The sequence below is a fragment of the Struthio camelus genome, chromosome 5, assembly GCF_040807025.1.
Source record: "Struthio camelus isolate bStrCam1 chromosome 5, bStrCam1.hap1, whole genome shotgun sequence".
Lineage (NCBI taxonomy): Eukaryota > Metazoa > Chordata > Aves > Struthioniformes > Struthionidae > Struthio > Struthio camelus.
This window is the reverse complement of record NC_090946.1, coordinates 15,284,924-15,306,126: the sequence shown is the minus strand read 5'-3', so window position 1 is coordinate 15,306,126 and position 21,203 is coordinate 15,284,924. Positions and strand designations below refer to the sequence as shown.

Genomic DNA, 21,203 nt, shown 5'->3' with positions numbered 1-21,203 from the left:
AAATTTAACAGAGGGGGACACCTAGGGTAGAAATAAAAGGAATACGAGTCTTTACATCGCTTGAATGCACAGGTCCTTTTAGTAACCACTGCTAATTACAGATACGGAAGATGCTCTAATACAATGGTGAGTGCCTGATTAGGCCCTTAAATAGATAAATGATATTGTTTTTGTTGTTGAGGCACCCGTTCTCTGGTGCTTTTGCATATATTTATAGATGATCATGGAAGATATGTACAGGACCCTTTCGAGTTTGCATTTCTCATTCTTTACCTAGAGATAATTTGGAGGTGAATTTAAGTTCAGTAAAGTACATGGAAATATGTTTTGTCTGTTTCCATCATGGAGGGGTGAAGGCTTGACCCTACTGAGATCAGTGGAGAACTCCCATAAGTTTCACTGGGACCAGGAACTGTGTCCAAGATCCTCTCTGGGTATTGTGATGTCCTTTGATAATGCTAAAGTGTTTGCTGTTGTTTTAAATTTTAAATTCCTTACTTGGTCTTGAAGGGAAGAGAATCATCTTTACTGTGCTGGAAGAAATTGGTTTAGAAGTTAGATACAAATGTTTCAAAAATAAAAATATAATGTGCACAATGAATGCTGAAGTATGGAGATTTGGAGCGTTTGTATGTCTCAGGTAGTATTTACCTGTGATTGGCCTCCTGGCATAGCTGGCAGATTTGGGATCGAGGTAGATGCTTGAATTCTCAGTTATGTTGGTGGCTCCTTTAGCCTGACAACTCTAGCCCTATAGAAGAGAGGGTTTATGTTACTTGGGGAGCAGAAAGTAAACTGTTACTGTGTGTGAGTGAGAGAATTGCTTAATGCCAGCATGAGAGTGGCTGCCATGTCTTTAACTTTTGGCACATTGTGAGTCAAACCAAAAAAAGTCACTCTTATTTCCAGAATGAAAAAAAAAAAAAAAAACTGTTTGTCTCTTCTCTTAGGTAATCAGTAGTGGTGTGTGTTTGTCCTTAAGTAGTAATGAGGAGAATTTTTTTCACTCATCCTCACCCCAGTGGATGATGGGTACTTCCTAGAAATCTGTTTCCTTTAAGATGTCACAGGCTACGTGTTAAAACAGCTAGTTGCTTTTGCTGAATCTTGTCTGTGGTGTGTCAGAATGCAGGTGGTCATTTGGGACAGAGAGCATGTTGACCTCAACTCACCAGAGAAGCATTTCTCCAGCTGAGAGCAACTGTTACCTACTTGAAACTGGGAGACCTTTGGCTGTTGAGTGGATCTCATGTGGTGATAAGAGCTGTAGGGCTTCTACTGGGAAGGCAGGACACTTGTAGTTTTTCAAATGAACTATGAAATTCTGTTTTCTCAAAAGCCTGTTTCATAATTGGGGAAGAAGATAATAGCTTCTGACATTTGAAGAGTCAGCTTCCCTTTTTTTTCCCCTGATCCTGTTGTTGAAGCAGTTGATTGGGGCTAGATAATGTTCTCAAGTGTCTTATTTCTCCTTGCCTTTCTTCACAAAACATCTTTCTTGGAACCTGCTAGCTAATACTGCAGTGGTCAAAAGTTTTTATGTAGGAGATGGTATAGTATTGAAGGAAGAAATGTTGAGGCATTTCCTGCTCATCTCCTGTACGTTTCTTGGTACACATAGTACGTTTCAAAACTATGGTGTGTGCAGTTCTTTGGCTGAGCAGCCATCGACTTATTTGAGCAATGAAGCCTCCAAGCAAGAAAAGCAGGCAGAGAAACACCTCCATTGTGAAGTATTTCTCCCCGTGCAATTTAACTTTTGTGACCGCCAGAGGAGAAGGGCCTTTTGCTAGCACATGTCTTTCTGGGTAGTAAAAAAGAAACAGTACGGACAAATCCAGACTTTCTGGTTAAGTATATCAACTGCTAATTAGAGATGAACAGCCCCTTTGTGAAAGGGAAGGATTAGGGAGTCATTTGTCATTTGGGATAATTGCTATAAACTAGCGCTCTCAAGTGTCTGAGAAAGCTGCTGCTGGCATTGTGTGAATAGCATAAAATAACTGTCAGGAGTCTTTTAGCATTTGGAAGATGTCAGAAGAGAAATCTTGCATATCAACAGATAAGCTCTGATTTTATTCTGGCCTTGATTTTGCTTGTATTGAGAAGGAGCACTCAGGTACCACTCTGTTTAACATGGGGGAAACAAACAAACAACAGAAAAATTCTATTTTCTCTTACTTCCTAGAGCTGCTTTGACAGCTGTCTGCATGCCTGTCTCCTCCCACCTCACCCTTGTCCACTCCTGTGTTTGAAATGCAACGATGGAAACCCACCATCTTTTTGTTAGGAGATGCTTTGACTTCATAGGTGCTTTCTGTCCTGTGCTTGGTATCTGACTACCAGAGGGAGATTGTCATCCTGAAATTATAGAGATGGTCTTCTCAATCCCCTTCTTCCTACTGCGCTCCCAATGGTATATTATGCTTCCTTTGCGAAGTTCACTGTTCATTTTGTTAGACTGAGCAGCAGCAGCTTCAAAAAATGGTGTGGTGCAATTTTTCATCCTCTGAAGGAGGGGTCTGTGTAATTGGCATCTCCCTAAATGCCAGCAGTCACACTAGTTTCGTAATCCTATTGGTGTGTGATTTTTCCCAAGCAGACGATCCGGTCGAAGGCCTCCTCTTTGGGTGTTTCGTACCAGATCAGAAAGGAGATTTGGATCATGGATTGAGTGTACAAGTAGTGCAAGTTCACTGGTACCTGCAGATGGAGAATGACCCAAATCTGAGGCTGTGAAAATGAGATGTGGTAGGCTGAATGCTGAAGGAGGAAATAGCTTTTCACTTGCTGCATCTGGACCCATGTTTGCTGTGTTATACTGCATGCACGCTCCAAATGCGTTCTCTCAGTTCTTTAGCGCTAATACACTATGTTAGAATGTTATTTGATGGATTAGTAGTACTCTGTTTGGAACCACATTTCATTGAGGTGCTTTTGCCAAATTCCAGAAATGATGGTTAAAAACAATCTAGCAATGGGTAGCTGATGATCTAGGAAATCCAGAAGGCTGCTCTGTAAGTAAGAGGCCAATGAGTAAGCTGGCAAGCCCTACTTTTTGGTGTAAATTCCATAACTCACTTGTCCTAAGCTGCTTGCATATTCTTTTTGCCACGTATGATGATTTTTCTCTTCAGTTTTATGAAATTGTTGCTTCGGTATGCATCAGAATCAGAATGATGGAAAGACCTTCCATTTATTTGCTAGTAGGGAATCCCGACTGTATGTGTTAATTAAAACATAGGAGTTTTTTCCCCCCTCTATTTCTACTCCATTTCATAACGATTTCGTAAGTGTGTTTTCATTCATTTGTAGATCTTATTTGTCAGGAGCCTTTTTTCTCTTGCTAGTTTGCTATGCTTATGATTTTATTTGTTCTGTATGAAAAGGTTACATTACTTTCTCCTTGTAGCAACTTTTATCCTCCTAAATGAGGAGTAATTTGTGTAGCAAAAAATGAAATAACCTCTTATGGGAATAGCTGCCTTGAAAATTTCATTGAGTAAAAAGCCATTAGAAAGCATGCTATAAGGAACATCTTCTAGCTCTGTTTTCAGCAAGTTTACAGAACTATTGAAATAAATTATTTTTTCAGTCTTGGTGCATATTTCAGACTGACTTATTTCCTGGACTCTTAAACAAGTCCAGTTATTGTGTTTGCTGAGAGATGGTAACTAACTCTGTGTGTGTGGTGTGTGAAGGAAAAAGCAACACTCCCTCTTTTCAGCCGGGTTGAATCTTTGGACTGCTTTTATGCTGCTGTAGAACCACACCCTAGGCCTGAACTGAAAAGGTTTACCAGTAAACTTTTGTTACCTTGCGTTTACCGTGGGCTGAGTACACAGACATGAAAAGTTCCCGAGACCCGGTGATAACTTGCTAAGCTGCTGTAGTTTGACTTCATCTTCAAATGCTCTGTGGCAAAGCACTGTATTTTACTGCAGCAGTAAGGTTGAGACGCTCCCTAGATTTGCAAACCCCAATTTACGGTTGTTTATAACTTTTCTCATGATGTTTACGCGTTGGACTGATGGTGATGTTAGCTCAGAACTGAATTTTCTGTGGCTCCATATGTTTGGAACATAGTAATTAACACTTAAACTTCAAAGGATGGTACAGCTATTAACCTCAGAGGGGGCCTGTGGGATGTAAAGTATTTATTCTTATTTTGTGTAAAGAAACAAACTGCAGTACAGAGAAACTAATATGTACAAGGTCTCATGGTGAGTAGGAAACATACGGGATTGGAACTTGAGAATAGGAATTGTAATGAAACCATTCTCTTTCTTTTCAGTATTCAAAAATACATTCATTATGTGTCCTGATGGGTTTTAAGGGATTGTTGGTTGACTGTGTATTTGAAGGTGCACCAGCAAAACTCTGTTTAACAAAAACTAGGGGGTAAAATGACTGAGCCACTTTTGAGGGCAGTCATTTCATGCTCCGAGTCAAAAGCGTTGTATTGCTCCAGCAGATAATAGATGATTTACAACTTTTGAGTCCATGCTTTCCAAGGAAATACCAGAGTCCAAAGAGCATACCCTTTTTCTGGCATTGGGGATTCCTGACAGACTCTTTCTTGGCCCATTATTTTTCCTATGGGTTGCTATGAGCTGTTACTAAGAATTCTGTGCAAAGGGATGTTAACTTTTTTGCGAATAAGTAGTGGTAGCTGGGACTCAGATATCTGATCTAATGTTCATGTATGCCACACGTACAGCATGGACGTTTAGACCTCAGGGCAGTGGGTGAGATTTAATTGTTCAAGTTCTTTGAGGTCTTTGGATAAAGTCCCTGTAAAAATGCAAGTTGTTTGCTTGGTAGAGCGATGGCCAATTGTGCTGATCTTTGATTTTGGTTGCTGCAATGCAGTTATGACTGGTATCCTAATGCTAGTTTGAATAAGTCTTCATGAGAATTATCTAATCCTCTGTCAGTAGTAACTTTGCAAAGTTTTGTGCTTGCAAGTGTAAGATTGGATATTGCAAACTTAAGTTGCTTCACAGAACCTCAATCCTGTCAAATTATATAAAGACCACTAGAGAAGGGTAGCTATCTGTGTTGCAACAGCTTTCTCTAGAAGAAACTTTTCTTTTGGCTTAGTCAGCTGTTTTGTGCTAATGATCTTATCAGCTGTAAAGTTTAATTAATATTCTGTTCAAGGATTGGATTTTTTTTTCTTTTCCAGTGGCCATGTGAACATGTGTCATAACTCTTTCTGAAATTGTTTTTTTTTTTTTTTTTTCCTCTCCCCTGATTCAGGGAAAGTAACTATTAAAAGTCTGCTACAGGCATAATGGAATAAACAGTGAACAATAGCTTTTCGCTGTGGCATGCAGACAGATATGATGTAATTTATGAGTTACGTGAGTGTTCTGGTATTTCCTTTCTTTGTCATAAGTGTTAGTTTTCCTTGTGCCTGCTTACCTTTCGATTAAATCAAGTTCTGTCTGAATGAGGGCACTCAAAACATTCTCTGAAATAGACTTTTCCTCTTTCTGTTCTGTTGGTTGCCTACTCCCTCCGTCTGCAGCTCTCAAGTTTTCATTGGTAAACCTGACGTGTGTTACAGGCTCGTCCCAGTCCACAGTGTCAAGTAGGAGAGTCCTTTGCCTGCTTTTCCCAAAATCAAGGAGAACACATACAAAGAACTTCCTTTTATTTTTAGGTATTACCACAGTTTGTTTCAGCTCCTTACAAATTTTTGTTTTCCATGGAAGCTTGCGTTACAGGCATGGGGTTTTAGCCGGTGTTCTTGGTACCAGATTTGAACCTCTGGTAGTGAGTTTCATTACCTCACTCTTCCTGTGAAGCGTGGCTAACGCTAAATGCTTGCATGAGGTGTTGTAATTGTTTTGAATATTGGCAAGATTATTAAACAGCATGGCAACGTTTCCGATGTTTCATATACTCCATGCAGAATAATGAAGTTTTCTCTTCTTTCCCCCCCCTGCCGCCTTCTTTCTCCTTTTTGCCATACCCTGAAACTTTGCCAGATAATTCATTAAATTAATGCAACTAACATCCCTTGCTTCTCTGATAAATTCTTTTGGTTTATCAAGAGCGCTGAGATAGCGGTACTCAAACAGCTTGTAAAAAGTTGCCTGCAGTCAAAGTATTTTTAATGCGCTGTTTTCAAAAAGTGCTTACTATTTTGTTCCTTGGAGAAGAACTAAAAGCTCGACCGTTTTTTAAAGTTTATCAGATTTTCCCCACAAAAGCAGAGATCCCAAACAGTTGCCTCTAAGTAGACTGAGGGTATAGGTGCAGATGCATGCACATGCGCATACACAAAACTGGGGGAAGAGAATCCCACAATAGAGCATTGTTCTAGCCTGATTAGCAGACAGACAAATGGGAAAGGAATAGCATGGCGTTTTCTGGCATGGATTAGCAAAGGCGACCACTGCAGTCTACATTTGTTTAGGTTGGGTGAATAAATTGGAGCATTTGTTACTGTATTATAGATGTCTTGTCACTTGTCAAATGCGAAATGGGCCAAGGGAGGAATAAAAAAGGCTCTTGTCAAGCTGGTGAGATGGCCTGCTTCATTGCTGTCACTCTGATTGGAGTTAATTTTGCAAATAGAATACAGCTGCCATTTTCAGCACTGAAGCATGAATTTTTAATAACAGGAGCACGAAACAACAAAATCACAGCAAACATTATACTTAACATGGGTATTAAAAATAATGGATTACTGGATGTGGGAGGAAAGTATCACATGTACAAACAAAAAAAGTCCCTTAAACTGTTTCTATGGGATTTCTGGATTGCAAAGAGAGAATATAGTCTCTTCAGGGAGTGACAATTAACTGTCTTGAACTGTAGTATTTTGTTTGTTTTTAAAATTCAGATATTGTTAGCATTGGTTCTGCATGTTAACCAGGACAGTTCATGGGCTTGTATGGCTACTGGACCTACTCAAACGTTCCATGGAAGGTCTGCAGAAAGCTTTGGAAGAATAAAAAAAAAAAAAAAAGGAAAAATAAACATTTCAAAGTTCAAATCAGTTGGGAAAAATAAAAGAGCAGTTTGGACTTGGGCCTTTTAAAATGCTTTCTAAATGGAAATTTTAGAGGAATCTGATTTCTTCTGTTTTTCTGGTCTATGGTTGGCATAGAAGACTTTGTATAAACGTCTGCAGGAGTGATTGATTGCTGCAGTTGTGATGTTGTAGCACTTAAAATAGTTTGCGTTCTCTAAAAGGAAAAAAAAAAAGGCTTTTGTTCACTATTAGGTGTTATATATGACCATGTTTTAACAGATAGTAATTCTACTGGGAATCTCTTAATCATGTGATTAAGAAAGCAACTGCTATGAGGGAGGTTTCTGAAGTTTAATTGAATTGAACTGCTGTAGAACTTTTTAGCACTAGGTAAATAGCAAACTATATTAGACAGGCTATATTTAATATTAAACTAGACATGTCACAGCATAACTCTTTTGTAGCTTTCAGAACATTCTACCAACATTAATAATCAAAATGCCTCCATGGTAGAGATAAAACTAATGAGCCAGAGAAACGTGTTTGTCCAGGTTTGCAGAGAGAACCAGTGATGGTGCTCGGATATGTTCTCATCTCTTAGTGCTGGGCTCAGAGCCTGGTGCCATATTTCACTCTTTTTTTTTTTTTTTTTTTTTTCCCAGCAGAAATAATAAAGCAAAATAATAATAAAGGCAAACATGCATATGACAAACGCTTTGATTTCAGACTGCATTGTGATAGAGGTCAAGATTTTTGTGCCTATCACAGAACTGGCCCCAATAATGGTCTTTTTACCAACTTTCAAATGGGGGGACTTAATGAGACATGCTGTGATAGCATTTACTCTGTTCACATGTCTTTTAACATCTAAGGATCTAGATACATAGGTGTCAAGAGACTGGTTATGTAGTAGTTTACTTCATGAGAAGCAGATGCATCTCTGAAGTAGAAATTGCCAAGCGGCCGCAACTTTAAATCGAACAAGTAGTTCATTCCCCGTTATTTCTTTTCCACATAAGTTTCAGTTAAAGGTATACGAGAAATGATACAGACTTTCCAAGAAGCATTCAGTTCAATTACTGATAAACTGGAGTGGAGTTTTTTTTTTTTTTTTCGTCTACATGCATTTTTCTCTGTGTTCCTCCATGGGACAGAAATGAAGTTGGGAATATTTCTGCTGAATAGGGCAGAAGCGGGGTTATTGTTCCCTCCGCAAGAAGGTTGTAGTTATTGTGGAATTGCTGCTCAAAGGATAATGACTCTCCTGTTACTGCTCTCTCTGGTCAAGATATCATTTTGTGTGCAAGTGCGTATGTGTTCATATACACAGGTGTACACATAACAAAGCTAGATGAGATAAAGTTGAGTCTGGTTATTGCTGCTCTGAGGAATCAAAGGCTGCTTTGGTAATACTTGTGGATTTTAGGGGGGGATCTTAACAGTATCTTTCAGCCTGTTGTCTAGTGAGCATCTGTAGACATAATTTGGACCTTAGACTTTCATCTGTCAGTTCCTCCCTCTACAATGTTCAAGCCTGACCTTGTTCAGAGTGAGCCAAGGTGAAGATGCAATCGTGTGAGGAGGCAAAGCATGCATTTGATTCTTATCTGTCTGTTCCCATGCAATGGTACTTGTAATGTTGGTCGTCTTAGAAACGCATATAATATTGCTGTGTTACCATTTTGCAAGTATGTATTTGGTGTGCCTCTGCTTCACATTACATTTACTTTAATATTAAAGATTATGATTGCAGGCATGTCAATGTATTAGAAATCAGAATGTTAAGATGGATATGAAACTGAGAAGAGCGTGGTGGGTAACTGAACAGCTGTAGGGCTGCTCACTTTTTGAGACAGTGGAGCCAAAATAATTTATCCTCACTCTTCTGTTCTGGCAGGATGTTTTGATGACCAAACACATCCTCCTTTCCATATTGAGTTTTGAGGCCTGAATCTCTGCTTAACTTGGACTAAACATAACATTTTATTTTGAGTGCCAGAAATGAGTGATTCAGGACAGAAGCAAAACACTAAACTGTGTTGCATTAGGTATTTGTTTCTGCTGTTGCTCTGCTGTTGCAGCTTGCTCTCTGACCTCTATGTTTACAGGTTAGGGTCTTGGTCTGCAGGTACGATCTCTGACGTTGACTTTCTTCCCCTGGCTGTTAAGGTGCAATTTTAATTTGCATTAGAATATGAAATACTTTCTGTGTGGTTTTTAATTTCTTGATGTATTAAGAAAAAGCACCTTTTGGAAGTTTCTGCCGTACAGAAATGACGAGATGGTGGAGTGCCCGTACCATTTCAGGTAATATGCAGGATTTGGGGGATCTGGGTTCCTTTTCATTGCTGCCATCAATTTAACATGCTCCGAACAGACCACTCTCACACGTGCAAGCGTGTTCTTCCTTTGCTTTTGTCGTGCCTGCTGATACTGTGAGCTCTTTGGAGGTGGCACTGTCAGGAAAAACGTTTGCTTAGCACTGTGGGACCTGATACCAACTAAGTACTTCTAACACAGCCACCATACAAATAAGTTAACGAAACAAAACGGATCGTCCCTTTCTGTTTATGTTGATTTTCTGCATATCGTTTGAAACTAACATAGCCATTTGTTTGACCTATTTTCTAACCCAGCTTCGGAGATGTCAGCATAGCCCAGACACTACGGGGCGGTCCTTGATGTAGAGAGAGAACAGAGTCACAAGCTATGGATTTCTTTTGTTCCCAAATAGCTTTCTAAAATACTTTATTAGACACAGCCTTTTACCTGTTTAAAAATACTTGTCTTGCATTTGATATACTGTAAAAGAGTTGACAGTGTCACCTTTCATTCTTGCTACGTGCCATTATGTATAGTTAATCTTTGAAAGATGTTTTCTCTGACTATGCGTTTAGCAAAGAAGTACAGTAGAAAAGGAGGTATAAACTTTATATTTGATGTCTATCCGCAGTCTATCCAGAGTCTTTTTTAACAAAACGATTGATTCATTTTCCCTGTTCAGAAGGGAAAACCAACATTTCCAAACACGATGTAGAACATCAAATGACATTTAGGTGTTCTGTTATTTTTATTTAGTGAAGGTGTTTCTTTCCAGGAGACTCATAAAGTTTTTAAAAATGAATACTTTTGCTAGCGGTGCCTTCTAATCACTGCTGACATGTGTTGTTCCCTTAACAGAAAGGAAACTGAAAAAATGAAAAACTGTTGCTGTGTTTACTTCAGGGGATGATGGGGGAAGGAAACCTTAGAGGTTATCTGGTCACCCGGGCTGTTCCCTCTCAACTTGAGCAACAAGTTACTAGTTTTGATATGTCTAAAGAAGTGATTAAAAGTTTCAAGCGTAAGAAACTCCTCCTGAAAAACTTTTTATTTTGCAGCCTTTGAAGTTAGAAAATCTGTTTTGAGGAAGTTTGATGGCAGACTACTCTCTTGCATAGGTGTAACTGTCCAGAACGTGAGCGCTCTCCCTCCCCTATTTCCCCCCATGGTTTCTATGCTCTCAATAATTATTGCTTTCCTTCTCCCCAAGCCTTCCCTCAAAGTTTCCTGGTGTAACTGATGCTCTGGAAATGAAACCTTGTCGGCTAGTGTTGACTGTGGAAGAGCGTTCTTGCTGGAGGTCCTACCCATGCCAGCACACGTGTTTATGGAGCTCTGCATTGAACTGGTCTGGTTAAAAGCTTATGCTGATGGTCTTATTTTGGCTGAGTTGGTTTTTGTTCTGATCAGCTCTTTGGTGTGGTTTGCAACACGCAGCCGTGTTATCTGGTGCGTTTGAACTTGAGAAGGGGTGGTACAGAACTGAGTACAAGCAGCTAGTGGCAAGGAGGACAGCATCGCTTTGTTCAGGAGCTGTGGTGACTTAGGGTAACTCAAAGCATCCATCAAACTATGTCCTCTGTGCAGTGTAGAAATCTTGCTTGGAAAATGTAAGACACTGCTTTTTTAAGTCCTTTCCTTTTAGCATATACTTCCAACCTGGGCCCCATTTCTTCAGAGCTTCAGAGATGATATTGGGAGACTAAGCTCTAATTTCCAAACCTGAAAGCAGATAGCAGAACAGCCTGGCTCCCAAAGTGAGCGTGAATTTGGTTTGATGAACAATAGATTCAACTTCAGAGTCTCCAGAACTCCTTGCACGTGCCTAGGTAAAAATTTTTCCTAGAAGGATATTCTCAAGTGGATTTCAATTTCTGTTTTCCTTAGTGGGCTCAAAGGATGTTCCCATGCTGGCCTTTTTTCATTCAGTCTGGGCTATTGGTGGGAACTGAAAGTTCCCACCTCCTGCTGGTGCTTGGTGGCCTAGATGAAATGAAACACGTGACTTTCTTCTGGGTCTTGGTTTTGGACCACTGCTAAATCATAAAAATTACCTTGTCAGTTTTCAAATTCCACAGCATTGATTTAGTAATGGAGTAGGAAAAAGACAGATATCCTTTCTCTTATTTCTCTTTCTGAGCAGAAGCACACATGGATGAATGGGGAGAAAAGCAACCAGGTTATTTTTGTTTTTGTACTGATAAAAGAAGTTGCCAGGAAGACAACAGTCGAGACCTCACTAGTCCTTGAAACGTGCTCCAGGGTTGGTTTTTTGCACCCTTTTCACCAGCAATGAAACCATACAATTGAGAGGAATAGTAGAAGAGAGAAAAGAAAAATCCCGTTGCCTCAGAGTTAGTTTTGCATGAGCTTTGGGCAGAGGAGATGTACTTGCAGTACTTGCAACTTGCTTTCTTGTTGGACTGCCTGGAACAAATCATTGATGTAATTTGTTTACAAAATACTTGGCCCTTAGGTTATTCCTGTCATTTCTTAGTGCTTTTGTGTGAAAACCACGTCTGATGCACTCATGCAACTATTGGGGATGTTGACTGAGCTGGGGAATTCTATACAAAACCATTAAATGTCTGATCATAACCCTCTAAATTATTTTTTTGGTTGATGCTGACAAAGGGAGCGGCATTGTTTTGCCTTCAGCCTGCTGTAATCCAACATTTTGTAATCTTTTTCGTGTTAAATCGTCTATCTTAACAATGGGTACCTTCTGAAAACCCACTTTATATAACTGGTCTAAAAAAAAAAAAAAATCCAATCCTTGCTTACTTGGAAGGATGGCAGGGACAAGGATGGGATTTGATGCCAGCAGCTTTTTCAAGGATGACTTTATGAATATTACTTTGGAAGCTTAATTAGACCCAGATCAGCACAACATTCCTACCAGCACTATTTCACCTCTGGTGACAGAGGCTTGCTAGTGCCATGCAGCTCTTGTTTTTTACTGGAGAACGTGGTAGATTGTGGTACAAGTTCAAAGTTGGGGCTTAGTGTCTGCAGGCTGCATCTCTGTGTTAGTCAAAGCCCGTTCAACTTGGTGGTTGGTGTGCTCCTTGAGGACTCGGGTACATGTTAAATTTTACTTGACTAAAGGAAGGCTGCTGGTTTTAAGTGAATCGATTGTCCCCAGTTAACTACCTACATGGATGCTGCTATTCTGGATAGAGCGTGCTATGTTCCATAATAAATTGGCAGCCTGGGATAAAGATGCTGTCATTGTGAAATAAGTATGTCAGTGCCGGTAGCTTGTTGAGAAGAACTGATTAGGAATAACTCCCTGCTAGGACAAGCCTTTATTACAAGGAAAAGTTAGATGTCCTTGTTTTGAAGTAAATCTTTAATTATAGCGATAGTGGCAATTCACAGCTCGCTGTGCTGTACTGAAGTGTTCACATCAATAGTAAGAACTCTGTTACCAGGGTGGAATTTAAAAAAAAAAAAAAAAAAAAGACCAGGAGTGTTTTTTTTTTCCCTAGGTGCTGAAGAAGTCTTGCTGCTTGCTAGAAGGACTGACTTGAGAAGGATCTCCCTGGACATGCCAGATTTCACTGACATTATTCTGCAGATAGACAATATCAGACACGCGATTGCCATAGACTATGATCCTGTGGAGGGCTATATCTACTGGACTGACGATGATGTCCGGGCAATTCGTCGGGCCTACCTTGATGGCTCAGGAGCACAGACTCTGGTAACCACAGAAATCAACCATCCAGATGGTATTGCTGTGGATTGGGTGGCAAGGAACCTGTACTGGACTGACACTGGAACAGACCGCATTGAAGTGACCCGCTTGAATGGAACGTCAAGAAAGATCCTTATCTCAGAAAACCTAGATGAGCCCCGAGCAATAGTGCTCAATCCTGTAATGGGGTAAGTGGTGGGGGGAGGGGATGTTTGTATTTTTTTTATTTGTTTTTGTTTTTTATTGGTAGAGCTGTGACAGGTCTTTGGGTCCAGTTTTTGGTCTCCTGAAACTGTTACAAAAAATCTGCAAACTATCAGATGGTGTGTATATTAGTTGTCAAGTGTTCCTTCTGTTCTACCAGAAATCATTGGTTTTCCCTTGCTTCGCCCCTATAACACCATGTATCTAAATACAGTGTTCTTCAGCAAACCTATATGTTGCCTCTTTGTTTAATTTTAGAACCTTTTTTTTCTGCATCTCTGATAGTATCGTAACTATTAAAGAATTGGGCTCCTGCACGTTTTTACTATTTTGATTTTATTTAAACCTCAAACCTTAGATTGACTTCGTTGGTTATGGTTAGAATCAGTTTGTTTGCTGCTCTTGGATCCAGCCTGGAGAGTAGTAAGTGAGCAAGTTCTCTGAAAAGCAGAACCAGTCTTGATAGTTTTTGTCCTGCACGTTATATGCACTGACTTTTTCTCTCCTTTTCCTTATAGCTACATGTATTGGACAGACTGGGGTGAAAGTCCAAAGATAGAATGTGCTTATCTGGATGGCTCAGAGAGGAGAGTTTTGGTGAATACGTCCCTAGGTTGGCCTAATGGCTTGGCACTGGATCTTGAAGAAGACAAACTTTACTGGGGAGATGCGAAAACAGATAAAATTGAGGTGAGTAATAGAGCAATAGCTTGGACATCTTTTTTTTTTTTCTTTTTTAAAGGCACTGTTCTTATGTTCAGGTTTAAGTCTAGGATTTGTTTATCCATTTTTCAAGTTTATTGTCCTCCTATTAATCCGAATATATAGTTAACAAAACAAGACATTTGGGAAGAGAGGAAGCACGTTCATGTCCTCTGCTGGTTCAGAAAACTTTTGCAACAAATGTTACATTTGTTATGTCATTAGATAAGCATTGGAAAAGATAACGCTTTTGCACTTGTACTGCGTATAACTTAATTACCTGAAGTCTCAGGTCTTAACTGAGACTTTTGCAACAAATTGGGATATTCAGGTAGAACCTACTTAAATGGTGTTTCAACTTGGCAATGGTGCTTGATGCTAGTATCAATGAAATTGCTGCATGCAAAAGACATGCTGCAAGGTTTGCGTACAGCAGAAGATGGATGTGGAGGCCCTAGAGAGCCGTATTTCAGGACCTCAATGATTATGTGGTGTCCAGACGTGTGGAAGAGAAGTCATTTTTAGTGTACTGTGACACTTAAAAATCTATTCCACCTGCTTTGAAAACAGTGTAGCCTTCTACCTCTGAATTTGTGGAGGAGGAGTCGTCCTCACAATATTGTATAAACATTTATGAGAATATTTAATATTTCTTAATTGTTGAAAGAATGTCTGATAGAATCCTGTGGGATTCCCTTGTGTCCCCCCTTTCTTTGAGAAGAAATACTTTAAAAAAGCAGTATGTTTGTCCTATCTATCTACTCCTCAAACTTTTATCAATCAAATGCGGACAAGTTCCTGTAGTAGACAAAGCTGGACAAACTATCCGTTTGTTGTGATGTGCTCCCAGGAGGGAGGTCGTGAATTGTCTCTGGAGATCATAATTTTTCTGAGATTCATTGCTTTAAGTTTAAGATATGATCAAAGCAAGCATCTGCACTGGTCTGGTTATGTGCTTTGGCAGTTGCACAGAGGACACCTGAGATGTACCAAGAAACATGTTGCTAAAGGAGGTGCCTTTTTTGCTCTTCTTTTCCATTAGTATCCCAGGATTAAATCTTAATCTAATTAATCTTAATTATGAAGTATGCTGCCACAGAAGTAAATAAATCAGGTCTTAGATACTGCTCTAGACCAAAGTAATTCCCCTGAGAACAGAGGGTGATAGATTAAGTAACTTAAAAATTTAGAGTCAAGTTTTGAGGTAAGGTTTTTTGGGACTTCTGAACATGTTTCTGAATTTCTGAGATTCCACCGAATTATTAGCAGCACTTTTTGGCTGAGGAAATTCAGCAAATTGATATAGCTTGATGGTACTGTGATGTAGAAGGGCATGGGGATTCTGTGTAATCTAGAAACACTGATCTACAATCACTTTATAAATTTCAGTGGATGTGTTCATGGAGTTGCTGAAGACCTATAGGTAGTAGTGGGCTTTCCTGCATGAGTGCATCACTTTAATTTGAGGCAGCTGAGAAGGACAAGGACGAGGTGTCGGAACAGACAGGAGGGCATCTCTACAGTAAACACATCAGAGGTGAGGGGCTGCTGGCGTGGTGGTCAGACAGCTCACAGGCTGGTTGTCAACTGTGCTGAAGCTGGGAGTTGCAGTGTTTGGGCCTGGCACCAGTGAGATGTAGTGACTTTCCTGCTGCCAGCTCCTAGGGAATTGCAGGCTGAGCAGAGACAACTGTCTTGCATGTGCTAACCACCAGTGTTTCGTCTCTTAGATGCAGCAATACCCAGCTCCTGATGCATATTGAGCAAACTTGACCTCTTACCTAGGACAGAAATACTGTTTGGCACAGGATCACAGCTGCTGTTGTAGGAGCAACCAACAGTTTGGAAGAGAGCTGGCAGTAAGGCATTGAATGAGATGTTAGTGACAGAGGTGCCACTCTCAGGCCAACAGCTGTAGTTTTTCACTGTTTTTTCATGGCTAGCAGTAAAGGCGTGGAGGAGGACGCAAGCCAGCTGAAAGGATGCTGGGGAGATGACTGGGAAGAGATGAGCTTTTCCAAGGGGAAACAGAACGAGATGGATACAGTCAGGTCTCGCAGAGGAGTCTGAAACAGTAGTTAAGCTTAAGATCCTGTCGTGTTTCCCCACCCTGCTCTCCCAAATGCTTAGTTTCTAAATCAAATAGTTAAGAAGTGTGTCTGGTCACTAGGTACTTTTGCTCATGTTTCTGAGAAATAAGAAAAAATGGGATTTTGAGCCTCACTCTAAGCTTGTTACAGTAGATTGATGAATTTTAGGGTTTGGATGGCAACATGAGACTTGACCTGAGGTCAGAAAATTCAAAAAGTTCTTGCTCTGTTATCATTAGATTGTTAGATTTGTCATGCAGGCAAATGGTCATTTTAATGACTTGTTAAGCTTTGGGCGTCTGGTGGCATTTGGGCATTGGTAATAATTTCTATCAGCTAATTGAGCTGGGTTGTTAATACGAAGTAGTTCCCTACCTTCCATGAAGATGTTGGAAAAACAGTTTGAAAATTAAAGGTGCTAAACAATTAGCTCTGATTATTTTAATTTCAAAGAGGGAATTTTTTTAATTTCAATTTAATTTCAGTTCTCCAGGGAGTTTGAAATGGCTTCAAAGTAAGAAGAGGGGAATAACCTAGCTAATTGAAATCAATTCATAAACAGGATTACCAAACCAGAATGTCAGAATGAAAGACAAAAGTTTTCCCCCTTTTAAAACAATAGTTAAAAGTTTTCTTCCTGTAGAGTAAACTGATTCCATGGAGTGTTGACTAGGCTGCTATAGCAGTCTATTTCTATACCAAAACCTATGGAAAGAAATACAGAAACCTCACCCGTGGCTCAACCAAGTCCATTGAGCGCCCATGTCATTTAGAGGAGTAGTGTATGCAGCATTTTTGGATAAACGAGTTCTGAGGCTTTTGGAAATAGCTGTGCTCCCTGAAGTTTTTGTGCTCAGGAAAATGAGAAGCAAGACTGTCCTGTAGCTCCTGAAAAGTAACTTTAGAGTTTGGCAATGGCTAGATACTGGGCTTCATGAATAGCAGAGCAGTCCTCTCCTACCTTTTATAGCTCGGGCCTTGGTTGTGCAACCCATTTCACTGACCTCAGCGGTCTATTTAGCCTGTCTTGCTTCACTGTAAGACAGTGAAGCCAATGATACCGTTTGCTTTGGCCTCAAAGTTCAGGAAAATCAGACAAGCCAAAGTAAGGGGTTTTATTCCCTCAGTTTTTCTTTTGTTTATTATGTTTACTTTTTTGTGGTTCTCTTCTATTTTTAAAAATTGAGCGAAGAAGGTGGTTTGCTTGGTCTTGCAAACCGAAGATATTTTTTACGTAGGATTATGACATTTGTAAGTATCTTGATTGCTACATATTTGGCAACCTCGTTTTCATTGTTAGCACCAAAAATTGAATCTCAGGCCTCCTAGCAATTGGTTCCACATGTTCTCAGATTAAAACAGGTATAAATAGTCTTATTTTGAATTCTTTTTTTTTTTTTAACCCTATTCTCTTTATGCTTGGAATTTACTTCTGCTAGCTATCATGAACAGATTCCTTCTGACATTTGCAAATGCCTAAATAGGCCTATTTAGGACATGGTGGGGAAAAAATGTCATGAGTGTTTGTCTGGAACTCTGAAGAGTCTTTTCTGGACTGGCTTTGTGCAGCTGTGTGAGCCAAAACTGCACTGGCATGTTATCAGCAGAAATGGATTTTAAATGTCTATTGCAGAACTTGCATCAGAAAGTAAATTTTCAATTTCTATTTTGGAACACGTGTCAGACACATTCGTATTATCCTGTCTGCTTGGGAAAGAACTGCATGATTTAACTGGTCATTGACACAGCTCAGATACTGGCCAATTCCAAACCGGTCTCTAGGAGAGCTTCTTTGTGTTCGTGCTCCTCTGTGTGGTCAAACGAGTGGGTTTAGGAGATGTTTTCTAATAGAAGTAAATTTACTGGATAGATTGTATTTTCATATTTATTGCTCATCTTGGTATATTTGTGCCCTGTGAGGCCTTTCTTAGAACATTTCGGTATTTAAGAGGTTCCTTCAATATCCCAGATTCCCCTAGTAAGCCATGCTTCGTGCTACTTTCTTCCCCGCTAGCCACAGTGTGTTTTGAATCTCACTCTACAGTATATGAGGTGGGACATTTCCGGTAGTATTTTATACTGTTGAAGTTATTCTTCACTTTACCATGAACTCATTCTCTCATGCATGCATTTTGTTGCCAAGAACATGCCATTTAAGTGGCTAGCCAGCGCAGCTGGCGTCTTGGTGATTTGCTCTGTACGTGCATGTTCCATCTGCAATTCACCAAAAACAAAAACCAGCTGGCTGTGAGTTGAGGATGCATGTTTAATATTTTATACTATTGTTGATCTAGCTGAGTATTAGGATTCTTTTCTTTTTCCAAGTAAGCACCTAAAACTACCGAGGGGCAAGTTACTGGCTAAATCTAGTTTATCTTTACAGCTAGCGTCTTATCTGAACATCTGTCTTACCAGCCTAGGTAGGCAGTGAGCTGTGTTGTAATGCATTATAGTAACAACGGCAACAGCAAAAAGGTTGATGAAGTTTTGGGTGGTTTTCTCTGTTGCTGCACTGAGGGAGGAAAGTTCCTGATTCATCTAAAACAACATTCAGATGTATGGCAAGCACTCCTGGAGGAGGAAGGCTCCCAGGAATTGGAGGGTCCCTACATGGTTTAGGAAGAGTCATTCAGCAGCTGTGCTCTACCGCAGAAGGCAAAAGAGGTAGCCTGTAGTCAATGGTGTGTGGGGGTCACTGCTTGCTGCTGTGTGTGTGCTGGAGATGGCAGGCAAAAGAGTTGCTAGATGGTAATGGAGGAGGACACTGGGCCGGTGTAGCTAGTCTGCATTGGTGTAGTGAACTGCTAAGGCACATCCTCTACTCACACGCTCTTTTTTTCAGAACACCAAGTTTCTGTTGGGTTTTTGCAGTGCTGTCGCTTGGTAAACAGTTTATTAATCTAAAAGCTGCAGTCCCAGATTCCTGAAGCAATTTTAAATCCTCCAGGGACCAAGGATCTGCAAAAGGCATAAGGAAAAGGAAAAATTCCTGTCTCTATCATGTTCCTTTATCCGTCTTCTTTTACCTGCCACAAAATACCCAATCTCGCTGTGTGTAAATTGCAAAGTGGAATAAACTAAAATCATAGTGTCTATTACCTTATAGAGAGCATAGCTGCACTTAAAGCCTGTGGAGAGGGGGGGAAATAGCATTAAGCCTCATGTCTGATAACGTGAAAAGTATGCTGTTAAAAGTGTGTAGATTTTTCTGTAGCCTTCTGCAGAACTGCTTGTAGGAATTGCTTTCATCATATAATACATATTCAGCAGCTTTCTGTTTAGAAAGAAAGCGTGAATATAGCTTGTGCCTATTTGTGCATATCTCTGCTTGGTATTCTGCTCTGGTTTATGGTATTTTAGATCTGCAGGGAGTCATCTTACTCTCCCTAGGAAGGCCTCTTCATATACTAAGTCCTTAAACAGAGACTAAACTTTATACAGCTTGGAAATTTGATAAGCTGAAGGCATCTGTCCTGTTTTTGCTAGACCTTGGATTTATAATGCATTGTGAACGTCTCTTTGCTTTTTCTGTTTGTTTGCTTTTTGTTTTTAAGTAACACATCTTGCCATTATTTTTTGGGTGCAGTCTTCAACAACTGGAAAAGAAATGCTGCAGAGCTGTGGAGGGTACCAAGCCGTGTCCTATACCAGGAGAGTGTGTTCTCATTTGTGTGCATAAAACTTCATGGGGTGAAAACAGCAGTTACTCTTTCCTGGCAGAGACCTTCCCATCTGCAGCATTCAGCTGCAGTACAAAGGGCCCAGTCACTTTGCAAGAGGCTTGTATCCTGAAGAAACCATTTGGCAAGACTTGTCAAACCTTGCGTGACAGCAGCCTATGGGGCTTTCACTGCAAATTTGGCACCCCGTGGTAACATTGTTCCCAGCTTTGAAATTTTTTTGCTTAGTTTGGCAGAGTCTGCAGTGAGGAAAAATATATAGTAAATTTTGAGTCATGTCTGTTGAAATCATGCATTTGTCTGCACAGCTTCAGCTATGAGTAAGGGGCATAAATTAATCCAACAGAATTTTGGATTTTATTGACAGAGAAAAGGTACTTTCCAGGAACAAGCAGTAGATTAATAAGGATTACAGGGTTCCAGCAGAGAGAGAAGCAAAGACCCAATGGCATCCACGTGTAGAATTTCCTAATTCTCCTTAAAAAACAATTTTGTGGTTAGCCAGGTTTCCCATGTATTATTTCTTCAGTGTTTGCTTAAAGTGCCTGAGGTATAATTGCATAATGAACAATTACTGAATTCTCAGGTGGCTGTTATATTATATATGCATTTTACCTGAATTTGTGCAATATTCTTGGAAGAAAAGTTACGAAGAATATCCCTTCTAGCAACGTCCCCTTGTTGCCCGCCCCCCGCCACTCCCCCCCAGTCAACAAATACCCTTCATTTACCTTTGCAGAGGACTCGTACAATAATTTTTTGCAATTTTGTGGGATGTTCATTCTGAAGTGTAAGTCAGCATCAGATGACAATCCTGCTGTTCATTGAAAAAATTTCCAAGATGTAGTTCATTTGGGCTGTTCTTGAAGGCCAAGGAAACAATCATTATATTAGTTGATTGTTAATTATATTGCATATAAATAGTGTGCAAGGTCATTTGAAACAATTTGCTACTTAAATTGGAGTAGGCTTTAGTGAAAGTGATTGTATTCAGGAGAAAAATGAATTCTTAATTTGTGTTGAAGCTACTTTTTCTGAACAAGTCTGGCTGTACTTCACATATTACGTTTTATGTTCTAGCCATTTGACCTGAAAAATGTAATTTGTAAATATGTAATTTACATATGAGCAGTTATAACCGATACATTTCCATCTGGGTAGTTTTTTCTTTACTTTTGTATTTTTCAGAAAGGGATTAAAAAAGAATGCTCATAGTGTTATTAAATTATTTATTTGGAATTAATTTATTGAAACAAACAAATCTCATGCAGACAATAACTATTGTAAACTTATTGCCAAATGCTAATTGAACTGGTGTAGAAAACTTGAAGTATGAATGTATTTTAGGAAACCTAGTTTATATTAATGTAAATAATCCCCATCCTACATATTTATGTTAATGCGTGAGAACAGAAAAATGAAATGGATATAGAAATGGGAAATACAGGATCTCTTTGATGTAAATAGTACATGTCAGTCTAAGTAGACAGCTGCAGTAATAAAATCACTTAAATTGG

The 21,203-nt window shown here is 39.7% G+C and overlaps 1 protein-coding gene across 8 annotated transcripts in view; it reads left to right on the top strand.

Moving 5' to 3' along the window:
• The window catches only part of LRP5 (LDL receptor related protein 5), a 182,894-nt gene that overhangs the window by 78,984 nt on the left and 82,707 nt on the right, over positions 1-21,203 (top strand). For all 8 annotated transcript variants that reach the window (XM_009668307.2, XM_009668299.2, XM_068944612.1 and 5 more), the window contains 2 exons: positions 12,802-13,198; positions 13,733-13,904. In XM_009668307.2, the coding sequence (XP_009666602.2) occupies positions 12,802-13,198; positions 13,733-13,904 (569 nt within the window). The remainder of the gene's footprint in view (positions 1-12,801; positions 13,199-13,732; positions 13,905-21,203) is intronic.